The 21,940-nt window shown below is 42.6% G+C and overlaps 1 protein-coding gene across 1 annotated transcript in view; it reads right to left on the reverse strand.

The window, feature by feature from the left end:
* Positions 1–21,940, reverse strand: part of Camkmt (calmodulin-lysine N-methyltransferase) — a 397,552-nt gene that overhangs the window by 42,108 nt on the left and 333,504 nt on the right. The window contains exons 6-7 of the mRNA XM_031356809.1: positions 18,739–18,814; positions 15,237–15,303 (exon numbers count right to left, since the gene is read on the reverse strand). Coding sequence (XP_031212669.1) covers positions 15,237–15,303; positions 18,739–18,814 — 143 coding nt within the window. The remainder of the gene's footprint in view (positions 1–15,236; positions 15,304–18,738; positions 18,815–21,940) is intronic.

Below are 21,940 nucleotides of genomic sequence, written 5' to 3' on the forward strand. Positions count from 1 at the left end.
CACCTCTCCAGCTCTGCCCTTTGTAGCACACATCTTGTCTTCTAGGCTTCAGATGCCTGTACTCCACTCCTGCTGCTGTTCTTGGTGGTCATCTCATGGTACTGGCATTCCCAAAACACTGCTGTCCTTCGCTGTAACTAGGCTTCACCAATAGCCTCTCATAGACTGTCTTCACAGTGCCAAGCCTCAATTCCTTTGCATGATCCCTTCAGTCCTGGGCCATCAATTGCAAACTGAGGCTGCCCCTTTACCAATGGCTTTCCATGGCCTCTCACTGTGCCGAGCCTCAGCTGCTCTTCATGACCCCTTCATGCCTTCAAAACCAGTACCACCTGGGTAACTCTTACACATTACCAAGTCCTGCTGCAGCACAAGGTATAATCTTGGCTATCTCTGGAACACAGCCTCTTTGTGCTCTCAGAAAACACTTCCCAGAAGATGTCACCTCATTGATGTGGGTCGCTTTTTAATCACCACTATTTTCTTAGCTCCAGCTAACCAGCATCAATAGTCCCAGTAATGCAAAGTTTTCACTTTAGTAGTTCTGGTATCTTGTTAATCACAGCTGACACTTCAGCCCCAGCTAACCAAAACCACAGAATCTTCACAATCAAAACAACATGGCCCTGATAAGAGTTTTTAATCTTCCCTCTGAAATTTCACAAGCCAGGCCTCCATCTCTGCACTGTTCTCAACACGATCTTCCAAGCTCCTGCAGAACATCCCACAGAGTTCTTAACAACCAGTGGCTTTTCTAGCTCAAAGTTCCAAAGTCCTTCCACAGTCCTCCCCAAAACATGGTCAGGTTGTCACAGGAATACCCCACTATGCTGGTACCAATTTGTCTTAGTCAGGGTTTCTATTCCTGCACAAACATCATGACCAAGAAGCAAGTTGAGGAGGAAAGGGTTTATTTAGCTTACTTCCACATGGCTGTTGATCACCAGAGGAAGTCAGGACTGGAACTCAAGCAGGTCAGGAAGCAGGAGCTGATGCAGAGGCCATGGAGAGATGCTCCTTACTGGTTTGCTTCTCCTGGCTTGCTCAGCCTGCTCTCTTATAGAACCCAAGACTTAGCCCAGAGATGGCACCACCCACAAGGGGCCCTACCCCCTTGATCACTAATTGAGAAAATGCCCCACAGCTGGATCTCATGGAGGCACTTCCCCAACTGAAGCTCCCTTCTCTGTGATAACTCCAGCCTGTGTCAAGTTGACACACAAAACCAGCCAGTACACCCTTCCTACAGGTTCATTCATCTTACCCCTCCACATCTGTTGTCATAGCTTGCCCATATAGAAGGTTTAACAAGTCATTTACAATGTTCACCTAAACTACTGAATTGTTGCTTCTCTAATTCACTCTCTATTTGCCACTTGTCCCTCCATCCCTGCCTTCCCCCAGATTTTAAACGGCCATGAGGTAAAAAGGGTCTACAATAAAGTCTTTTAGACACTTAGGAAAAAAAAACACTATGTGAATCTAGAACTTGTAACTCATCCCAGAACTTCAGTAGCCCCTCAGAATGCCCAGAGCAGGAACAATGTGGATCCATTTAAGAGTAACAAAATTATTACTGCCCCACAGAACATAGGGGCTACTTGGAAGAAAAGACCCTTGAAAGAGCACAGACTTACAGATGGTCAGATCTAAACTGAGTCCAACCCTAAGCACTTGGGTGTGTAAGCAGCAGAATCCAGAAGAGGGCGCTGCATGGGATCTTGCAGATAGGACTTTCAGAGTGAGAGAGAAGGAGGTAAGACTCATGGGACATTCCAAGGGCAATGGAGCTCCAACAGCAACAGCACCTGGGCTTCCCAGGGTATCCCCAGTGCTCATTGTCAGTGAAGAAGCTTGCTGAAGGCCTGACAGCTGAAACCATCTTCATCTGCTTCGCCTTCCCTACTGAAATAGAATCACCCTTCATATGTCCTGGACATTAATGCCCCCTTTTCCCTCTACACCAACTGTGTTCAAATGAACCAGGTATAAGAATCTTCAGCTTGTTAAAATAGTTTGCCAGCTAGGAAAGAGATCAGGAGTCACAAATGCAAGCATCACCAACAGAAAACAAGAGATAGAGGAGAGAATCTCAGGTGCAGAGGATACCATAGAAAACATTGACACAACAGTCAAAGAAAATGCGAAATGCAAAATTTTGTCAGGCTTCAAATTCAGAGTTTCTGGTTGTGTTTCTTTGGGTAGGGACATATTTCCTGAGGCTGCAGATGAACTGGGGAATGTGCTTTATAAAACACCAAAGGAGGTCATGGCCCCCAACTAATGTCCCCCCTCTCTTATGTATATTCAGTTATCTCTTCTTTGTGGCCTGACTTGGCTTATGCACATGCTTAACCCTTCCCTCGAGGCGGCTTCCTCTCTGCCTCTCCTTTGGTCTCCAGCATCCTGTGGGTACAGACCTTTGCTACTTTACTTCTTGCAGTGTCAGCTCACTCACAATAACCCACTGATGTCCCCTTCTACACCTGAAGGCCCGCAGACTGACTACCCTCTCTCTTACATGGAACGACACTTCTACCTGGAAGCAAATGTGTCTTTCTCCATCCTGTGGCCACCACCAAGACCAAGATTACAACTGCCTGGCTCTTCCCTCCACATGCTTTGTATTACTCCATTCTAGTGTTCTCATCGCTTCCCTTTTCTTTCCTTTTTTCTCCTCTTCCCTCCCTCCCTGCCTTCCTTCCTTTTCTTTTTATTTTTTTTCTGTTGTTTTGATTTTCTAAGAGAGTCTTGATACATATCCCAGACTAGATGCCAACTTACTTTGTAACCAAAATTTTATATTTTTCTGCTTCATCTACCCAAATGCTGGCATTATATATAGCCATCTCTTCTCTTGGCTACACAATGAGGTTTTCATCCTGTGCATGAGTGCCTGCATGTATGTATGTCTATGTATCATGCATATACCTGGTGCATGGGGAGGCCAGAAGACTCCACTGGATTCCTTGGAACTGGTTGTGAGCTGTGTTGTGGGTGCTGGGAATGAAACCTGAGTCCTTGGCAAGAGCATCAAGTGCTCTTAACTGCAGAGCCATCTCTCCAGCCCCATATGCTGACTTTTCAACCAGTTTGTCTGTCTTTAGCCTTTTGCAATTCACTACAAATAACAAAAATTTCTTGGACACCTATTTTCTACTCCTACGTCTTTAATTATTTCCTTCCTGATTTTATACTTCAAAATCCTATTTCAACTGCTTTTCTTCCCTTGCCTTTTCCTTGCCAAGGCACATCTCAGTGGCTGTCTCCTCCACAAAGGACTCTCTCCCCACCTTTGGATTTATTTAAGTTTAGTCTTACATCTTGGGATCAGGTTTATTATCTGTCCAAATATCTTGAGCTTTGCAAAAATAGACACTTTGCTTTGCTTATCTTCATATCCCCTAGCAGGCCAAAGTGACTATGGAAGTCACCAAATTATATTTTATTGCATTGAACTGGATAAACAAATCAGACTAGGAATGCTGTTCTTGAACAAAATTGCTTCTGTATTGTGGCAATCTGAATGAGAGTGGCTCCCATAGGATCCTAGATTTGAGTGCTTGGCCTGAAGTTAGTGGAACTGCTTGGGAAGGATTAGGAGGTATGGCCTTTTTGGAGGAGGTGTGTCACTGGTAGTGGGCTTTGAGATTTCAAAGCCACTCCAGGTCTATTGTCTCTTTCCTGCTTGCTGCCTGCAGATTAGAATGTAAAGTTCACAGCTACTACCCAATGCCATGTGTGTCTGCTTCCTGCCACAATGGTCGTGGATCCCTCTAAAACAATAAGCAAGCCCCCAAGTAAATGCTTTCCTTCATAAAAGTTGTCTTGGTCATGGTGTCTCTTCACAATGCTAGACCAATAATTGAGACATACAAATATCTTTAAAATGTTTGTAAAACAGATAATACTGGCCCTCCCTTCTCTTTCCTCTCTCTGTCTTGCTTGTCTCTATCTTGTTCACACATACACACCCCTATTGGGGGGAAGAAAGATAGAGAACACAAAACAATGTTATAAAAGAAAGGTGTGAGGAATATTTCTGGACTTCCATTTTCTCACTTGGTCTGCCATTAGTATTTCTTTTCCCAAGACTGTGTTAGCAGTTGAGGCAGTAAGACAGGACAATTTACTGCTGTAGACTGTCATTTGTACTAAAGGGCTATTTACCATGCCCATTCCCCCAGTACTAAAAATAACCTTTAGTCACCATGACAACTGAACAAAATGTCTCACACAATTATGGACAGGGTGCAGAGGTAAACATCTGGTCTACCTCTGCTTGGGAAGGGTTGTTAGGTCATCCTATAGTCTTTTCTACCTCTAATGTGGGCTTTTTATTAAATCATACCAATAACGGCTGAGATGCAGACTACAAGCTAATCAGAATTATTTTCTTATTGATATGATTCTTCTGAATCCACTATGGGGATAGGCCTCAAGCCAAATGTCCTACGGACAAGCAGAGGATACCCACAGATTTACCTCTGCTTTTTCAGTTTACTAATCTGAGCAATAATCTCAGGATACAAATGGGCTTATCTAAGTATGATCTGTGCTCCAGATACATGTGAATCAACTGAGGGCACTGTTTAGATGTCAGATTCAAGAGTCCCAACTCTAGGGAATTGCTAAGTTAGTTTGAGTGAGACCTGGGAACTTACTCTTTAAAAAGAAGTGACCTGAGGAATTTCAATGAAGATGGCTCATGGACAACTTTGGAAAGCACTGCCCCAGAAGGCTTCAATCTATATAGCTTTAAATTGAGTTCTTTAGCTATATATATTGGCTTTATTTCCAAGCATCAGATTTATTTCTAAGGGGGAATTTTAAAGAATGTGTCATTTTAGGGAAGTAAAAGTGAAGCAAAAGGCAGACTTAACTACTGGTTGCTAGGAGTCAAACCTCAGGCCACATAGATGCTCTCAGTATACTTCGTATACTGCCCCGTTTCAAGACTTTACTAAAAACATTCCCATTAGCTAAAAGAAGGAAGAAATATCATAGAAAATTAAAGAGGGATTTCATGTAAATAGAATCCTTGTGAAATTACTTAAGCAGCTTGTCAATTTTTATCAAAACGTGAAATTAACTTATATTTCTATACAATGAGTAAGACTTAGGGAGAGGGCAAAGAAAGCAAAATTAGGTCTTGATGACATTTTTACCATACAAGAAAAGCAAGCTGCTGACAACAGAGAACTGCCTGCAAGTCAGGTCTCAGTTTTTAAAGAAGTATATGACATCTATAACTTACAGGAGAATACAGCAGATGGTGTGTGTGTATGTGTGTGTGTGTGTGTGTGTGTGTGTGTGTGTGTGTGTGATTATTTGGGTAGTACATATACATGTGTGTAGAACAGAGGAAAACTTTAGTTTTGGTTGTTGTTGTTGTTGAGATGGGGTCTTTCACTGGCCTAGAATCCACCAGAGATAGGCTAGGCTGGCTGGCCAGTGAGCCCCAGAAATCTGCCTGTCTCTGCTTCTAAAGTGTTGGATCATGAGTATTTATGTGAGTTCTGGAGATCAAATTCAGGTCCTGGTGCTTAAGGGTCAACAGTTTATGAATGAGCTATTTCTGCTGCCTAGGACTAGCTTTAATGAATGGAAAGCCTTTGGAGCTGTAAAGCACTACAGAACCTAACAAGCTTCGTTCTTCAGGTCCTGGGGGAGGTTTCCAGAGCAGCTGCAGAGCGGCCTGTCATTCAAGGCGTGTGACCTAGAATGACTAAGGATAGTCATTCTGGTCCCAAAGTTTGGGATCTTATTCCAACTTAATGCTTAAACATTTAAGAATTGATTTAAAATCTTACCACAAAAAACAAGCAAGCAAAAGCCGGGGGTGGGGGTCGCACAAGCCTTTGATCCCAGCACTCAGGAGGCAGAGGTAGGCAGATCTTTGAGTCCAAGGCCAGCTTAGTCTACAAACTGAGTTCCAGGACAGTCAGGGATACACAAAGAAACCCTGTCTCAGAAAAAAAACCAAACCAAACCAACTAATCAACCAACCAACCAACCAATCAACCAATCAACCAAAACCCTATCCTAGCTGTGTTTGCCTGGAATTTAGCTAAGATAAACTCACTTCAGTCCAAAAGGAAGGCCGACTTGTCTAACATTTAGGCCCCCATGTTGGTGAGCAGTATATTCTGCATTATTTGGAGAAGGCAGACCTTGGGATGAAAGGTACTAATGACTTAACTACACTTCATCTCAAATGTCTGATTCCTTGACTTCGACAGCTGATAAGTGACAACAGCATACCATGCAGGTGCTAATGGACTGGAGATTACATGCATGTGCCATTTGCCAGAGCAGATTATTGTATTTTGGTGTTTTAATTCCTGTTTCAGATGTATATGCTTTCATGCACATGGTGTTATTAATATAGGAATTTTTGTTATGTCTTGACACTATTAACTCATATTAGCAACTCATACTATCATGTACAAGATAGTAGAGTAAAAGGTGTTCTGATCTAGAACTGTGGAAGCACTATATATAGATGACTCACAAAGGGGTTTCCCAGGACTGATGAGATGGCTCAGTGGTTATAAGCACCTACTGTGCACATCTGACCATCTGGGTTCAATGCTCAGAGCATAGGTAAAAAAGTGTGACTCATTGGCACACTTCTGTAGCCAGAGCTGAGGGACTCTAAGGGGTTTTCCAGGCCCACACCCTCTCACAGCTTCCCCATCCCACATGGGATCAAGCCTAGGCCAAGTTCCATTCTCCACCCATAGAAACATTCTTAAGTAAAAATTTCTCTGAAAAACTGCAGAATGTACTGACTGATAGCTACTTGACCCTTTGGAAAGTCCCAGGTAGAGTTCAAATGGGTGTCATGTTCTGTCCATGCTTGCTAGCCAATAGATTTAAAGGTCAATATGCTTAGTCAATAAGTTTGAACTGTAACCTTACTGATGTAACCTGTGCCCCTAAAAAGTATAAAAACTGCCTGTAATAGCCATTCAGTGTCACCTTCTAGTCACTTGCCTTGAGGGACTAATTGAAAGTCTATCCTGACTGGACAGAATCTCTTGCTTTTGCATCGATCTGCTTCTCGGTGTCTCACTGGGGGTGTCTCAAAATAATAAGTACCACTGACCGAGGATCAGGGTCTTACAGAGCATCCTACTATGAGATAGGATGTAGAGACAGATGAACTACCCTGAAGCTTGAGGGTCAGCTAGGATCAACATGGCAGACAAGAAAGATCTTGTATTTGCAAGGTAGAATGAGAGAACCAACTTCCAAGAGTTGTTTTCTGACCTTCACATGTATGCAGTGGCTTGTGTGACTCTGCAGTCAACACACACACACACACACACACACACCAGCTCATTAAAACCACTAAGACACTATGATCAAGTAACTAGAATGCACATATAGTTTACTGCTAAAGCCCTTAATAGTCATAGGTGTCGGTGAAATGAGAAAAGCAATTTGATTATCTCCACGGGTGTTTCAGAGACATTCGCTAACGTTCCAGATTTATTTAGGATAAAATCTCAAAAGAGGAACTGATGAATAAATGCCCCAGTTCAGAGGCTGAAGCATGCTCAATGGTGAAGTATTAGAGGTTTCTCAATGCAGTCATTACACTAACTGTTCTAATCAGATGAAACTATACAAGAGAAAACCATACCAGGCAGTGGTGGCACAAGCCTTTAGTCCCAGAACTTAGAAGGCAGAGGCAGATGGGTCTCTGAGTTAGAGGCTAGCCTGGGATACAGATCAAGTTCTAGGACAGCCAGGGCTACAGAGAGAAAGCCTGTCTTGAAGAAAAAAAAAATCAGAAAACTGAAAGTGTCATTACTAGAAGACTAAATATGAATCACATTCCATACCCTATAGCCTTTATGTCTCTACCTGCAAATGAATATAACTAGTTAGGAAATGCAGTGTTGAATGAAACAAAGTGGTTCACAAACTGGGTGGAAAGATACACATTTGTGGTCTTAGCACTTGGGAGATGGAGCAGAAGGTTGGAAGTTCAAGGTCAACACTGCCTATGTAAGTGAATTCAAGGGCTCCTTGATGTGCTGTCTTAAGTGAATAAATAGGAAGAATGAATGAAAGAAAGAAGGGAAGGAAGGAAAGTACAGTCTATCTACCACAATGGAAGCAGAGAGTCTATTTAAAGGCCCAACAAAAGTCTCCAGAAATAAAAGGAGCAAGCGAAGTGGAAATGCCACTGAGCCGGCTTAAAAAGAAAGCAGTTCACTTTTTCAACAGAAGATGCAGAGTTTTTAAATGTCAAGGTTTCTCCAAACTCTTCTAATCACAATGGAAATGCCAATATCATAAAATTGCCATCAAAATTTCTAAAAAATCCCAAAAAGGAAGAATAAAAATCAGGGGGCCGGTCTTAATGCTTAAAAAAATGCTTGACTAGGTTAGATGAGTCACACCAAGTCCTCTTCTGAGAATTGTTGCATATGTGTAGCCTAGAAACAGATGTGTCTCACTGGAGCATCTATAAGCCAGGGGACACGCCTGGTATCCTTGCTAAGGTATTACACTCACTTTGTTTTATGAGACAGAGTCCCTCACTTGGAGCTCACAGAGATGATAGGCTGGTTTGCTAGTGGGCCCCAGACAGGTGCCAGTCCTGACTGCCCCAGAGCTGGGATTCTAAGAGCATGCCTTAGTTAGACAGTGGTGTCTTAAACTTTAATCCCAGCACTCAGGAGGCAGAGACAGATAGATCTCTGCGAGTTTGAGGTGGTCTACAGAGCAAGTTCCAGGACAGCCAGGGCTTCACAGAGAAACCCTGTGTCCAACAACCAACCAACCAACCAAACCAAAACAAAACAAAACAACACCCCCCTGCAACCAAAACCAAACAAACAAGCAAACAGATCAGGCCTCCACACCCCAACAGCTTCACAGTGGTTCTGAGAATCAAATTCAGCATCTTGTGCTTATTAACCAAGCACTTTACCAACTGAGCTTTCCATAGGCTTTAATCTACTCGTTCTATAACACTGAATTTTGAAAAGAGGGAAGAGCTGTCTCTTCAGAGCATAAGACCTTTCCTTGAGAATGTAGAAGTCTGTCATGCATATCTGACCATTAGCATACGGTCTGGTCAACTTCTTCATATGAGATTCTGATCTCAGTAAACAGTAGAGATCAGAAAGTTCAAAGAAGCAATACAAATGCTAACCTAGAAGAAAAAAAACGAGGCTTTATTAACTTACTGTGGTTTAGGAGTGCCCCTAAAAACTGTCCCCAAATGTTAAAGTCTGGCTTTTTCTCATTTAAAAAGGACTGTATCAAAATCGGGTAACATTCCTGGCGATGCTCGCACCAAGGTCAAATGGGACAGTAAGGGCCAGAGTTCTTCCACAAACTCCGCAAGCAAGCCCACAAGCTAATCAAGCAGAAAGAACTGTATGTGGTAATTTCATTTTCCTGTATGCCAGATAGCAAGGGGAGACACAGGAGCACACCATTTCTAGAATCACACCTCTCAAGATTCTGCTACCCTAATTTTAGGAAAACTCACTAACAAGTGGATTTTATCAGAAAATTTCTTAAAGAGCTCTCAGCTTCTATATCTCCATTACCTTCTACTAACCTTGTCTTCAACCTGACACAGAGCAGATAGATACTCACTCACACTGTCAGTTTGTCTACAGACGCTGCACACGGCAGCCTGAGAAGCCTTCCTGAAATGAAAGTTGCTATCTGATATAGGAGCTGCTGTCTGACTCTCTGGGGCCTGACTTTTCTTCCACTAAAAATGATTCAGTTCCCTAAACCTTATGGATCCACATCTTTCAAATGCAGACCTTAAAAGCTCCCAAGCTCTGGGGAGCACAAACGCTAATTGCTTCAGGGAATGAAAACAAACAAACAAACAAACAAACTAACAATATTAAACAGAATCCTTGTCTTCAAGAAAATCAGCTGCCTCCCTCCCTGGAATGTCAACTGTAAGAGGACACAACATTGTGTTGCTGCTTCCCAGGGTGTCACAGCACAGAGAAAACAGAAAGGGACCAACTTCCTATCAGCAAAGGGACGGATCAAGCAGTGCAGAGACAGCAGTACTTTAGCACCAACAGTGCCATTCATTCCATGAGGTATGAGTCTGAGACCAATAACAGTTAAAAGAGAGAATAGGCTGGAGAGATGGTTCAGCGGGTAAGAGCACTGACTGCTCTTCCAGAAGTCCTGAGTTCAAATCCCAGCAACCACATGGTGGCTCACAACCATCTGCAATGGGATCTGATGCCCTCTTCTGGTGTGTATGAAGGAGGTTACAGTGTACTTATCTATATAAAATAGAGAGACAGAGAGAGTAAGAATAAGAATACGGGGGGGGGGGGTGAAGCAGGCGGAGTGGAGAGAGGGAATGGGCACTGAGTCACTCCAAAGGATGGAATCAGACGGATGAGATTGACAAATTGTAAGAATAAGATGCTATGCCCCAAGTGGTGTCCACTGAAGGCCTGTGTGCTCAGGTTTGGTCCCCAGTATGATAAAAGTGGTAGGCTTGTAGGAAGTAGGGCCCAGTGGGTAGAAGGACAATGTGAGATCATGGACCTCCCTCCTCCTGACCAAGCTGTGAGCAAGTACACCCCATCATGTGCTTCCCGCCATTGCCATCTATCTCAACACTCAGGCCCACAGCAATGTAATTACCTGGAAAGGCAAGCCAAGGATAACCCTTTTCCCGTGTAAGTTGTTTTAGGTCTTTTGTGATAGCCCCATCACTTCTATCCTGTGACAGATGAGGAGGCGGGGCAGAAGGCTGGGAAAAAGGAGCTGGATCCGAGTTAACCTCTAAAAGAAACCGACTAAAGTGCAGACACGAATCTTAGACAGTGATAGAGGCTGGCTACTGGCTGACCCTGGTGTCTTCCACACAGGTTAAAAAACAAACAAAAACAAAAACAAAAAAGCAAAACAAACAAACAAACAAAAACCTCTAAAACCAAGTGGAACAGTTTACAAAAACCTGTGGTTTAATAAAGAATAATAAAAGCCGCAACTTAAATTCAGTGACAACTTTCAAACAAATACAATTTTTTTCCTTAAGGGAAATTTACTTTTAACATCACAGTGGGGCTAGTTTAATGGTTCTGAAATTGTAACTTTTTGCTAATGTTAACCAGAGAATGATGGTATTTGCTGATTCTGGAGGACCCAGAAAAATGCAGACGTCAAAGCTCCAAGTAGTTCTTTGTTGAGTGTCTCAATTTTGAAGACAGCTTCAGATAAACCCAACAATTGAGCTGCTGTAAATACCCTTGCTCTTTCATAAATTTCTCACTATATTTAGAAATACAGCTTCCTTTGTTCACAGACTGTTCTAGCTGCTCCATATTTAGACTCCCAAAGGTGCACCCTGGACTCATTTGATAGCTGAATGAAAAGCTTCATGGCCAGATGAACATGGGAGCTATCAGACGGCAGTGCTGAGCTGAGATCATGGAGATCATGTGTGATCTCCATGGAGACCATGTGCTATACAGAGTGCTTCATGTGTGTGGAACCCTAACTGGCCATCGCTAAGCTTCCCACCTTCATAAGCATGTCTTTCAAATTCAACACACTGAGACTGGTTAAACTGGATTAGAGGCAGCAAGATGGTTTGATATATAATAGTTGTTCTTAAAAAAAAAAAAAAAAAAAGGCTGGGTATGGTAGTACACACGCCTTTGATCCTGGCATTTGGGAGACAGACACAGGTAAGTCTCTATGAGTTCAAGCCCACCATGATCTACAGAGTTGAGTTCCAGGACAGCCAGGGAGACAAGAGACCCTGTTTGAAAAAAAAAAACAAACAAACAAACAAAAAAAAACCAAACCAAAGTTCTGGTGGACAAGGAAGGAGGTGTTTGTGAGAGCAGGGCAGCCCCCTACAAGGCTAAACGAAGGACCTGCCAACCCCTCCCTTGCAAAAGGTCCCAACCAACAGGCACTGGTGATGTTTACAGTCATTTATTCTCTAAAGCATGGTTCTCAACCTGTGGATACAAGCCCTGGGGGTGGTGGTGAGACCCTTTCACAGGGACTGCTTATCAGATATTTACATTACAATTCATAACAGTAGCAAAATTATATTTATGAAGTAGCAACAAAAACAATTTTATGGTTGAGCATCACCATCACATGAGGAACTGTATTAAAGGGTCGCAGCATTAGGAAGGCTGAGAAGCACTGCTTTGAAGTAATTTATCCTCCTGAAGATGGGCCTCAGAATCCACAGAGCCCCAGTCTGCCCATGCATAAGAGGCAGGAAAAGGTCAACAGAGGGAAGGAGACTACTGGTTACTGTGCCCCCCTCCCCATATGGTGGCAACTGCCTGAGAGTATTAATCAGAAAGAGGAAGGCCTTTGCTCATGACTCCATGGGCTTCAGCCCATGGCCAGTCAGCCCATTGCTTTTTGAAGCTATGGTGAAGCCATCTATAAAGCTGGAGTGTGTGGCATAGGAAGCAATTCACCAGGAGAGAAGAGGGGTGGGGTAAATACAAGAGTGAACTTATTGGCCCATGTCTTAAAGCTTACCCCTGCCTCCCAATAGCACCACAGGCTGTGGTCCATGCCTTTAGCAGACCAGTGGCTGAAGGATATTTATTCAAACAACAGAATTTATTAGGGATACTGAGTGAGGGAGTCAGGGCATGGGGTGCCTGTCAGATTTCTGGGCAGCTTCTCACTCCTTGCCAAAACCCCTATTTCCTAGGCTCACAGCTCTTAGATCACGACTTCCCTTTCAGCTTTTACATCTCCTGTGCAAATGAAGTCACAGGAGACATTCAGCTGTTACAAACTTCATGTCAAGCTTTGAAGTGCTTTTTAATAGCAGAAATATTTGGCTCACGTGTGGGCTTTGTAGCTATGGTAAATACTTCTTAGTTATCTGTCGCTGCTGTTATTCCACACCTCCAATTTGGGAGAAATTCTGCATATGCATTGAGGTGCTAGAAAAGAATATTGAACTATATCTGAGCTCTTTTGTGAATGGGTTCCTTTTATTTCTTCTCTCATGGAACTAATATGTTCATCACATTGTACTGGTTACGTGTGGGAAGGCAATGGGCTCTGAGGGATGCTGATTACTGCGACAGTGGCTGGTGGCTTTGCCTTCTTAGCTGCCAGAGGTTAAGTGGCCAAGCAGCGGTCTTACAGGAAGACCACACTCACTGAGTCATTCCTTGCACACACCCCCATCCGTGTGTGTGTGTGTGTGTGTGTGTGTGTGTGTGTGTGTGTGTGTGTGTGTTGAGTGTTCTCTACCTTTTATGAGAGAGAATCTCTTGCTGAACCTGGAGCTCACCTGATTGGCTAGACTGGCTAACCATCACGGTCAGAGACAGTCCTGTCCCCACCTCCGCCAGGACTCCAGGCACATACCACTGACCCGGTTTTTGTTTCTTTGTCTTAACATGGGTGCTAGGGATTTGAATTCAGGTCCTCAAGCTTTCGACAAAAACTTTACTGGACAATGGCCCAGTCCCTGCTTCCTGGCAATGCTTTAGAAAACTTTGAATAAAAATGCTCTTACTTTTTATAAAAAAGGAAAATAACCACAATTAGTCTGTGATAAAGATAGAGAAAGAAAAAACAAAACAAAACAAAAAAGTCCATCATTAGGAAATTCTGTATCATTATTGAAATGCAGTCTTATGTCTTTATGGCCTACCATGTATCAGAATAATCTATTTAGAAGTAGCATTTCTGTGAAGGGTAACATTTAAACAAAGGCCAGGCATTAAGCATTTAGGATCTGCCCTGTGCTAAATAGTAACATTTTACTTCTTTGTTACCTAATTATTTTATGAAATGATAACAGAAAATTCTATTGCACTCCCCAAGTTAAACACTTGACACTTTTATTCCTTAAAAATGCAACATTTTAGAAGTCTAGATATGTTTATTAATTAGTGATTATTAACACTCAGTAAACAACATTATGTCTTGTAAAAACACAATTTCGCTGCACAGCATGAAGCTGGGGTCTATTATCCCCTGATTCCATATGCTGAAATACACTCAAATGGTCACAAACGACCTTAAGCAGTAAATAAATGTAAATGAGAACAACATAGAAAATGCACTTTTGATTGATAACTAAAAGACCAGGTTGGAAAGCAGGCGACAAAATGAAGTCCTGTCCAGAAGGAGATGGCTGTGTGTGCATTGGAGGAAGGGCTCCCCTACGTCTCCCTCCTGAGCGCTGAGATTACGGAGCCTGCCTTCCTGCCCAGCATCACAGTGGGTTTTATCCATTGTGTCTGGTCACCCAACTGTGTTTCTCAAACTAAGCAGTCAGGGTAGGCAAACGTCCTCACCGTGGAGAAACCTTAAAACACCGAAGGAGGAAGGAGCAATAGCGAAGGATGAAGAGATTCCAAATGGAATTGGTACTGTAACAAAACCCGTAGTTAAACATACAAAGGGAAAGTGTACAGAAACAGCCATAGCATGTGGAAAGCACTAAGGGATGCTATCCCTCTCCTAGGTCAGCTGGCCACAGGGTCGGATTGCAGAGCACACTGTGGCTCTGCTAACAGAAAGCAGTGCTCCCAGCCTGGACGAGAAGGAGCTGACAGGGACTGGACACACCCGGACTGTGAGAAACCATTGCTAGATGAAGATGTCTCAGCCTGGACAGTATTGGTGTCATCGGGCAGAAGGTCTAGGGTATGGAGGGGTTTGTTGTTAAAAGCTGGCTAGGAATAATCTCTACTATTAGACACCAGGGCCAGCAGAAACCAGTAGTGACATTGTTTGCTCTAACCCCATGTCCTAAGGACAACAACAACAACAACAACAACAACAATAAAAAACATTCCTGGTGACTGCCGAATCCCCTAGGGTGCAAAACTGCCCATGTTGAGGACCACAGAAATAAGGCCATTTAAGAAGGCTAATTTAAGCTGGGCTTTTCCCAACCTCCTACTGAATAATCTTAGCCATGGAGTGACCCTCACTCAGTGTGTGATGTATTATCTTGAGTGTTCTATACTATTTGTATTTTTGGTGTTCTCATCTATTGAATGGAATGTCTTTGGCCTGTCTCATGGGAGTCTGACAAGACTAAACGAAATGATACACGTGAACTGCCTGACAGAACCGTGCCTGACACACAGAAAATGCTCAATTAATGTTATTAATATTCCTGCATTCTTATTAATCATCCATAGCATTAAGAGAGCAGTTTCAATTGGGACGTTTTAACTCAGACAGGATGCGGAGAGTTATCTTACCGGCTTGATACTTTCGGAGTCTTAAACACGCCAGTCTTCTTATTGCTTGCGATGATGCTGTTCACATCTACAGGGCAGCGTTAAGAAACTTCTGCAGCGATTATTGACTGACTACAAGAAAGAACCTACAAAGACTTTGGCTTCTTATCACAATGGGATCAGCACAAGGAAAAGAAAGTTGCTGTCAAAGCTCTGTGTGAGATGCTAACTTACCACTCACTGGCGACACCTTTTCATTCCCTGGCTTGCAATATTTTCTCCTGTGAAAGGACCATCTAGGTAGTGTCATGGCAGGTCCCAGAGGACAAACGCTGGAGGGCACCGCTAGGGAGTATGAGGTACTCTGCCACGTCTCAGATGTGGAGGGGAGGGGAGGTAGATCAGGCATCCACAGATGGATGTCCACCAGTCCCCGAGGAGGGCAAGGCCAGCCTCGGCTGACTTCCCAGTCGCCTAAGTGCTTCCAGAGAAGAGGTACGCTTCAGGGCCAGGACTGGGAGGAGGCAAGAAGAGAGTGGTGGAGAGAAGCTTGGATCATCTCCCGGAGAAAATGCAACAGGGAAGAAAAAAGTCGGCCTAGTGAGAGGTTCTTGAAGAGCTTCCTCCTTGAGGCCATGAGCTAGCGTGAAGGACTCATGCAGAAGAGCCATGTTTAGATTACAGGTACTTTGTGGACCTGATGCATAACACCCGAAGACCCTCAGGAAGATCTCAGTAGTTTCAACACTAGGAAAGCTAGACTTGAGCTCCACCATGCGTGGTATAGGTTCTGTGAGCTCCTTCCCCTGGACTGTCAGAGCCTAACGAATACTACCTCTGACACCCAGAAGAGCTCCTGTGGTCTTATTTCTGTACCGAACTCTGTCTCTGGTTTCCCCACAATCCCCCGGCTTTCTGGTTTCTAAATACCCCCACCTCCTCTTTTATTTAACATGACACATTTGCTATATGAACTTCATAATCCCTCTCCTGGAATAAGGCAAGTTTAAATAAACAAGAAATAAAATAATTCTTGTGAAGGCAGCAAGCTGCATGAAACTGGCCCCGGGGGGAGGACACCAGGCACACAACGGTGTGCCCCTACTGCTAGGAAAAGCATACTGCCCGAGATCTCCTTGCTAGAACAGAACCACTGGATTCCTACACTCAGATCTCTGCTTGAACCACCAGGCACACCCATTCCTCTCAGAGTGAATAAACAGGTACTGTGGTAGCTTTCTTCCCTCAGAAGTGGGGAGGAAAAATCAATTAGGTCTCCTAATGATGGGCTTTGTTGAGGTTTACAAAAGTGCTATAATGCAGACTTTCTTTTTTTCCTGGGTGAACTTTCCTGTATGCAAATTAAGTACTGTTAAATTACATTCATTAAAAAAAATAAAGGAGACTAATTTGCCTACTTGTTTTGATTAACTAAAATGACACACTGGCCTACAGTTTCTGTCTATTTCAGGAGCATTCTACATGAAGCATCTTACAGGAAAGGATGCCTGACATCTTCATTCTGAGAAGCAAAATTAGTAGAGTTAACTGACAACTGTTTTTTATTAAGTCCCTTCCCCTAGCCACACCCTACTCTGTGTTTCCATGGTATCCAACTGCCTGCCATAATGTGGCCCGGTACACCTGTAGCGTCCTGAGTACATGACTAATCTAGCAAGCAAAACATATTATTTTGTTAGTGGAGGTAATATTTTTTATAAAATAGTCACAAGGAAGTTAAATTATATAACTCAGAAAATCTTTTAATAGTTTTTAGTAAACATATGTACTTAACACTACATACTTTATACAATTTATGAACCCGTGACTCTGGGTGGCCAGGCTCGGAACAAGCATGGATATTTATATTCTAGAAGTTATTTTCTTAACGAAAAATTCACAAGAGTACTTGGGCTACCTTGGTTTTAGAACTAGGCAGGAAATATATTTTGTGGTTTAGAAGGGCTTTAAAAATATTTTTTTTAAAAGAAGCACAAAGAGAAAAGATTCAGATGTTATTTGAGAACATCACCTTAAGAGATAAACTCTGATAATGTGCCCCAGCTTTTAGGTCCGGTTGTGATGGTCTTTCTGGATGGCACTGTGTCCAATCATAGATTTTATCATCTCCCTGTGTCACCTCAGGGTAATAAAGGAAATCCAATCAAACTGAGTCAATATGAGCAGGATAATGTTCACCACCACAGACCCAAGCCTGCTCTGGGATCTGCTCCCACCACCCAGAAGGGAGAGCCTTCCTGTGGTTTCCGGGTGAGGAGAGCAGCTGTCTCGGGCCCCCTTGGCAGGGGCAGCTGCCTGGGGCTCAGAGGGAGCCAGCCGTAAGTCTACCTTTAGCTTTATTCCTAAACAGAGTACATGCCAGGAGCCATCCTCCCTTTAAATGATCAGTTCATTTTTAGTCTTCAATATGTATACTCATACACCATAGCAACAACAGTCTTTTAGGTCAGCTGCATACATTATAGATAGGCATGTAAAATCCTTTTGAAAATAATAGCCTATATGTATAATCAGTAATTGTATTTACCAGTTGTACACACATTTTGAATCAGGTTGTTCTTCTTAAATTTATTTATTTATTTATTTATTTATTTATTTATTTATGTGTATGGGTGTTTTGCCTTCGTGTGTGTGTGTGTGTGTGTGTGTGTTTGTGTGTGTGTGTACCATATGTGTGCCTGATGTCCTTGGAGACTAAAAACGATATCAGATCTCCTGAGAGTGAAGTTACAGACAGTCTGAATGCTGGGTATTGAACCTGGATCCTCTGAAGAGCGCTCATAAGTTATCTGCCCGACCCCAATATTGTTCTTAAAAAAAAAAGATTTTATTTTAAATTATGTATGTGTGTCTAGTCTGCGTGTGGGGTTTGGATATGTGTATCAATGCTGCAAAGAGCAGAGGTGCCCTCCTGGAGCCAGGAAGAGTGGATCCTGGAGAAGCAGGGCCTGCTCTTAACGGACCTCTCCTGGAGCCAGGAAGAGTGGATCCTGGAGAAGCAGGTCCTACTCTTAACTGCTGAGACAGCTCTGCAGCCCAGTATTGTTCTTTAAAACATTTAAGAAATAATAACACTGTGACTCATGAGGCATTGCCTTTTTGGTTTATGTTATCTTCCATTTCATTGGGGGATTAAGAGGGAGGGAAGAACACTAAGATTATAACATAAATCCTATTAATTTTGATCTCTAAATGACTTTTTACATGCTCAAAAGCAGCAATTATTTGTTCTGATTTAAGGTTACATTCTTTCTTTCTATCTATCTATCTATCTATCTATCTATCTATCTATCTATCTATCTATCTATCATTTTACGTTTTTGAGACAGGGTTTCTCTGTGTAGCCCCTAGCGGTACTGGAACTCCCTTTATAGATCAGACTGGTGGTGAATGTGGCGACTCTGTCTTTGTGGTGTGTGCTGGGATTACAGGCATGTCTGGATTTGCTCTACTCTTAAATCTATTCCTTACTCCAACAGATGGAGAAATGACACACAGGTACCACCAGGTCTGTTAGCAATGCCGCCGGCTACCTTTATGCATGTCAGCCACGCCCTCCGAACTCCCCACAGCAGGCACTGCGGAAACAGGAACACTGGAATATTCTGCACCATAGAGATGGAGCAAGGCGGGGTGTTTGAAGCGGATCAGTCAGTGGCCATGGCCAACCGGGCTGCTCACCTGCAGGTGTTTTACTTTTCTTTCCCTCCAACCTTCCCTCCCTCCTTTCTTTTCCCTTCTGCTTTGAGATAGGGTTTCATGGAACCCAGGCTGGCCTCGACCTCCCAATCTTCTTCCCGCCACCTCCCAAGTGCTAAGATTACAGGCAAGTTGCCCAGACTCCAGTTCTATTTGTATTCTTTATGGTTTGGAGAGGGCTTTCCAGTGATCAGAATTCAGCCTACCACTTCACTCTCTTAGTCTTGTATCACTGCTACATTTCCCAGCTACATCTTACTGATTAGTTATTACATGTGAGTATTTAGGGATTTCTTTCTTACTACACTAAAAGGGAAATAACGAAGGGCAATTTTTTTTTTTTACATTACTATAAAATAAATTTGAGGGGCTGGACAGCTTGGTGGTTAAGAGCACTGGTTGCTTAGACTCCCAGCACCCACAGAGTGGCTCATAGCCATCTGTAACTCCAGTTCCAGGGAATCTGATGCCCTCTTCTGGCCTCTACAGGCACCAAGTATGCACATGGAACACAGATATGCATACAGGCCAAACACCCATATTACAGAATAAAAAATAATAATTAAAACCAAATTGAGAACTGGGTAAACCAGATGACTCTATTTCTAACTTATCCTTTGAATTCTTGTGGGTACAGGTAAAATGCTGGCTTTAGGTAACAATGGCTCTCAGGATCGAAAGCTCGGGGTTAAAGCCAGCAAGGCACCTAACTAAGGACCAAGCAGAAACTTAAGGAAACCTGCTCATGAGTTTGAGAAAATATCCAAGATATAAAATTCACTTTACCTCAATTCTTAATTTCTTTTTAAACATCTCTTTGCATTAAGTCTCAGATCAATGGGTTTTTAGGGGCAAGATTCAGAGGCCTAGAAATAGAGGTAACCCATGGCACATCTTAGAAAGATAAACAGCTGCACAACTGCTAACTTGCTTTTGTAATTATACAGATCCAGAAGTAATCGCCTCACTGCCTCATATATTAAAAATAAGTCAAGCTCATTCTCTGTCTTAATCTTTCTCTGTCTGCCTGTCTGTCTCCATCTCTCCCTCATGTCCCCACAACCCCAATAAATCTTTATACTTAAAAAAAAGTCAAGCTGAAAATGAAATAACAAAACATGCTATTTTTTTTTTAAAAAAAAAGAAAATTAAAAGATAAAAATCAGAATGATAAAGCTTAAAGAGACCAGTAAATAAGACTAACTCGGTTCATTTCATTCAGAAGCCAAGAAAAACAAGACAAATTGAAAATGATGAGACTAATACACAGGCTAACACTCAGCTGATGAGTGACTGCCAGGCCGATTTTTATCATCTCTCTGGTATGTTCATTTGTTTCTTAATGCGCTCATCTTGCCCATTAAGAATAATTAGCAGCTTTGCCTAGAGATTTGCTGGCTTCAGACAAGGTTTCTCCCCACTTGTTGTTGCTGGCATCCACCTTTACTTTTTACAAAGTAATTTTTGGATAATATCCTACGATTGCTGTATAATTTGAGCTTCCTAAAATTGTAAAGGAAAGACATAAACAGTGATTCCTGAATGAGTTGTTTGATCTATACACTGCATCGACACTGTGTGTTTTGGCGAATAATTTATTCTTAAAGAGAGGGGCACACAAATGGAAAGGGAACTCACTCATATTAATTCACTCAGCAAAACATTACAAAGCATGCCTGTTGTAAGCTGTTTGCAAATCAACAACAACATTAGTATTAAAAGCAGGAAACCACATTGCCAATTTTAAGGCTTTTGCATGCTTTTTTCTCTTAATTAAAATAAATTAGATCTACTTACAACAGAAAAAAGACACACAAACATGGAACGAGAACACCATAAAAACTGAACCCTATCAGGAAGTCCTAAGAGATGAAATAAAATGCACGGCCAGTTTGGGTCTGCATCCTGAAAGGACCTACTTCATCTACATTGTAAGGTTCTCCCCTTCTGCCCTTTGGCACCCCGCTATATTAAACCCATTGTAAAACCCAGCACAATAAAGCTCTCTCAGGGCTGAGCCTCCGAGGACCAAATGTTAAAAATCCATTTTCTTGGGAGGGGGCTGTACCAATCATTTCTTTGAAAGGCCGGCAGAGTGAATGGCAGAATCTGAGGTTTCCTCTCTGATTTCAAGAGCTGGCCTGGCATCTCTGCTATTTAAAGCAAAGGTGTGATGATAATTAATGACATTAGCCTTGCTTCCCTTCTTTGGAGTCTCTGTAGATTGGCTCAATAATGATTTTAGTACAATTAAATTTACATACTGATTCCAGATGCTTCCCACAGTTTGATGATAAAAAACTTCTAATTATTTCTGGAGCTATTATATAAAGTCACTTGCTGACTTCAAGGCTACTGGGCCCAATCTAAAAGTTTCCGTAATCAAAACATCTCTCTCTTGTTCAATATTCCTGTTTTTCTACCCTCAAAAAACACCACATAGGTCTGGGCTGGCATACCTGAGAGATTCCCATTGCTCTCGGTCCTCCCTGACAAGGAGGAGCACAGTCAATGATAGAGAAGAACCCAGAATATAGGAGTGAACGGAATGGAGCAGCCGCAGCCGTCCTCAGGAATATTTAAAACTTGCCACAGTCTCAAGATCTTGATTAAAATCTGATGTTTAAAAGGGGAAGCACCTTTTGTGATCTCTTTCCCTGGTGTGAAAGGCCAAGGTTGTGATTGGCTGTGTTTCCTTCCTGAATTTTTTTTTTTAAAGGGCTGTCAGGCAATTAGCTGGGTGGGGCTCTGCAGAGCTCACAGCTGCTGCACACAGTATTAGCCACCATGGTTCTGGTTCCTCCTTCCTCCTGTGTGAGCAGGCTGATGGCTGCCGTCAAGTTTATTTAAAAAAAAAAAATTATAGAGTGAAGGAAAGAAGCAGGAAAAAATCAAAAATAGAAAAATAGGCTTTATATAAAAGGCTACAACATTCAAAGCTGCTTCATGGCCTTGAAGGGAGTAAAAATTCAAATAAGGGTCCTGTCTTCCTCACTATGCCAAAA

This window comes from Mastomys coucha, unplaced genomic scaffold (assembly GCF_008632895.1).
Source record: "Mastomys coucha isolate ucsf_1 unplaced genomic scaffold, UCSF_Mcou_1 pScaffold6, whole genome shotgun sequence".
Taxonomy (NCBI): Eukaryota; Metazoa; Chordata; class Mammalia; order Rodentia; family Muridae; genus Mastomys; species Mastomys coucha.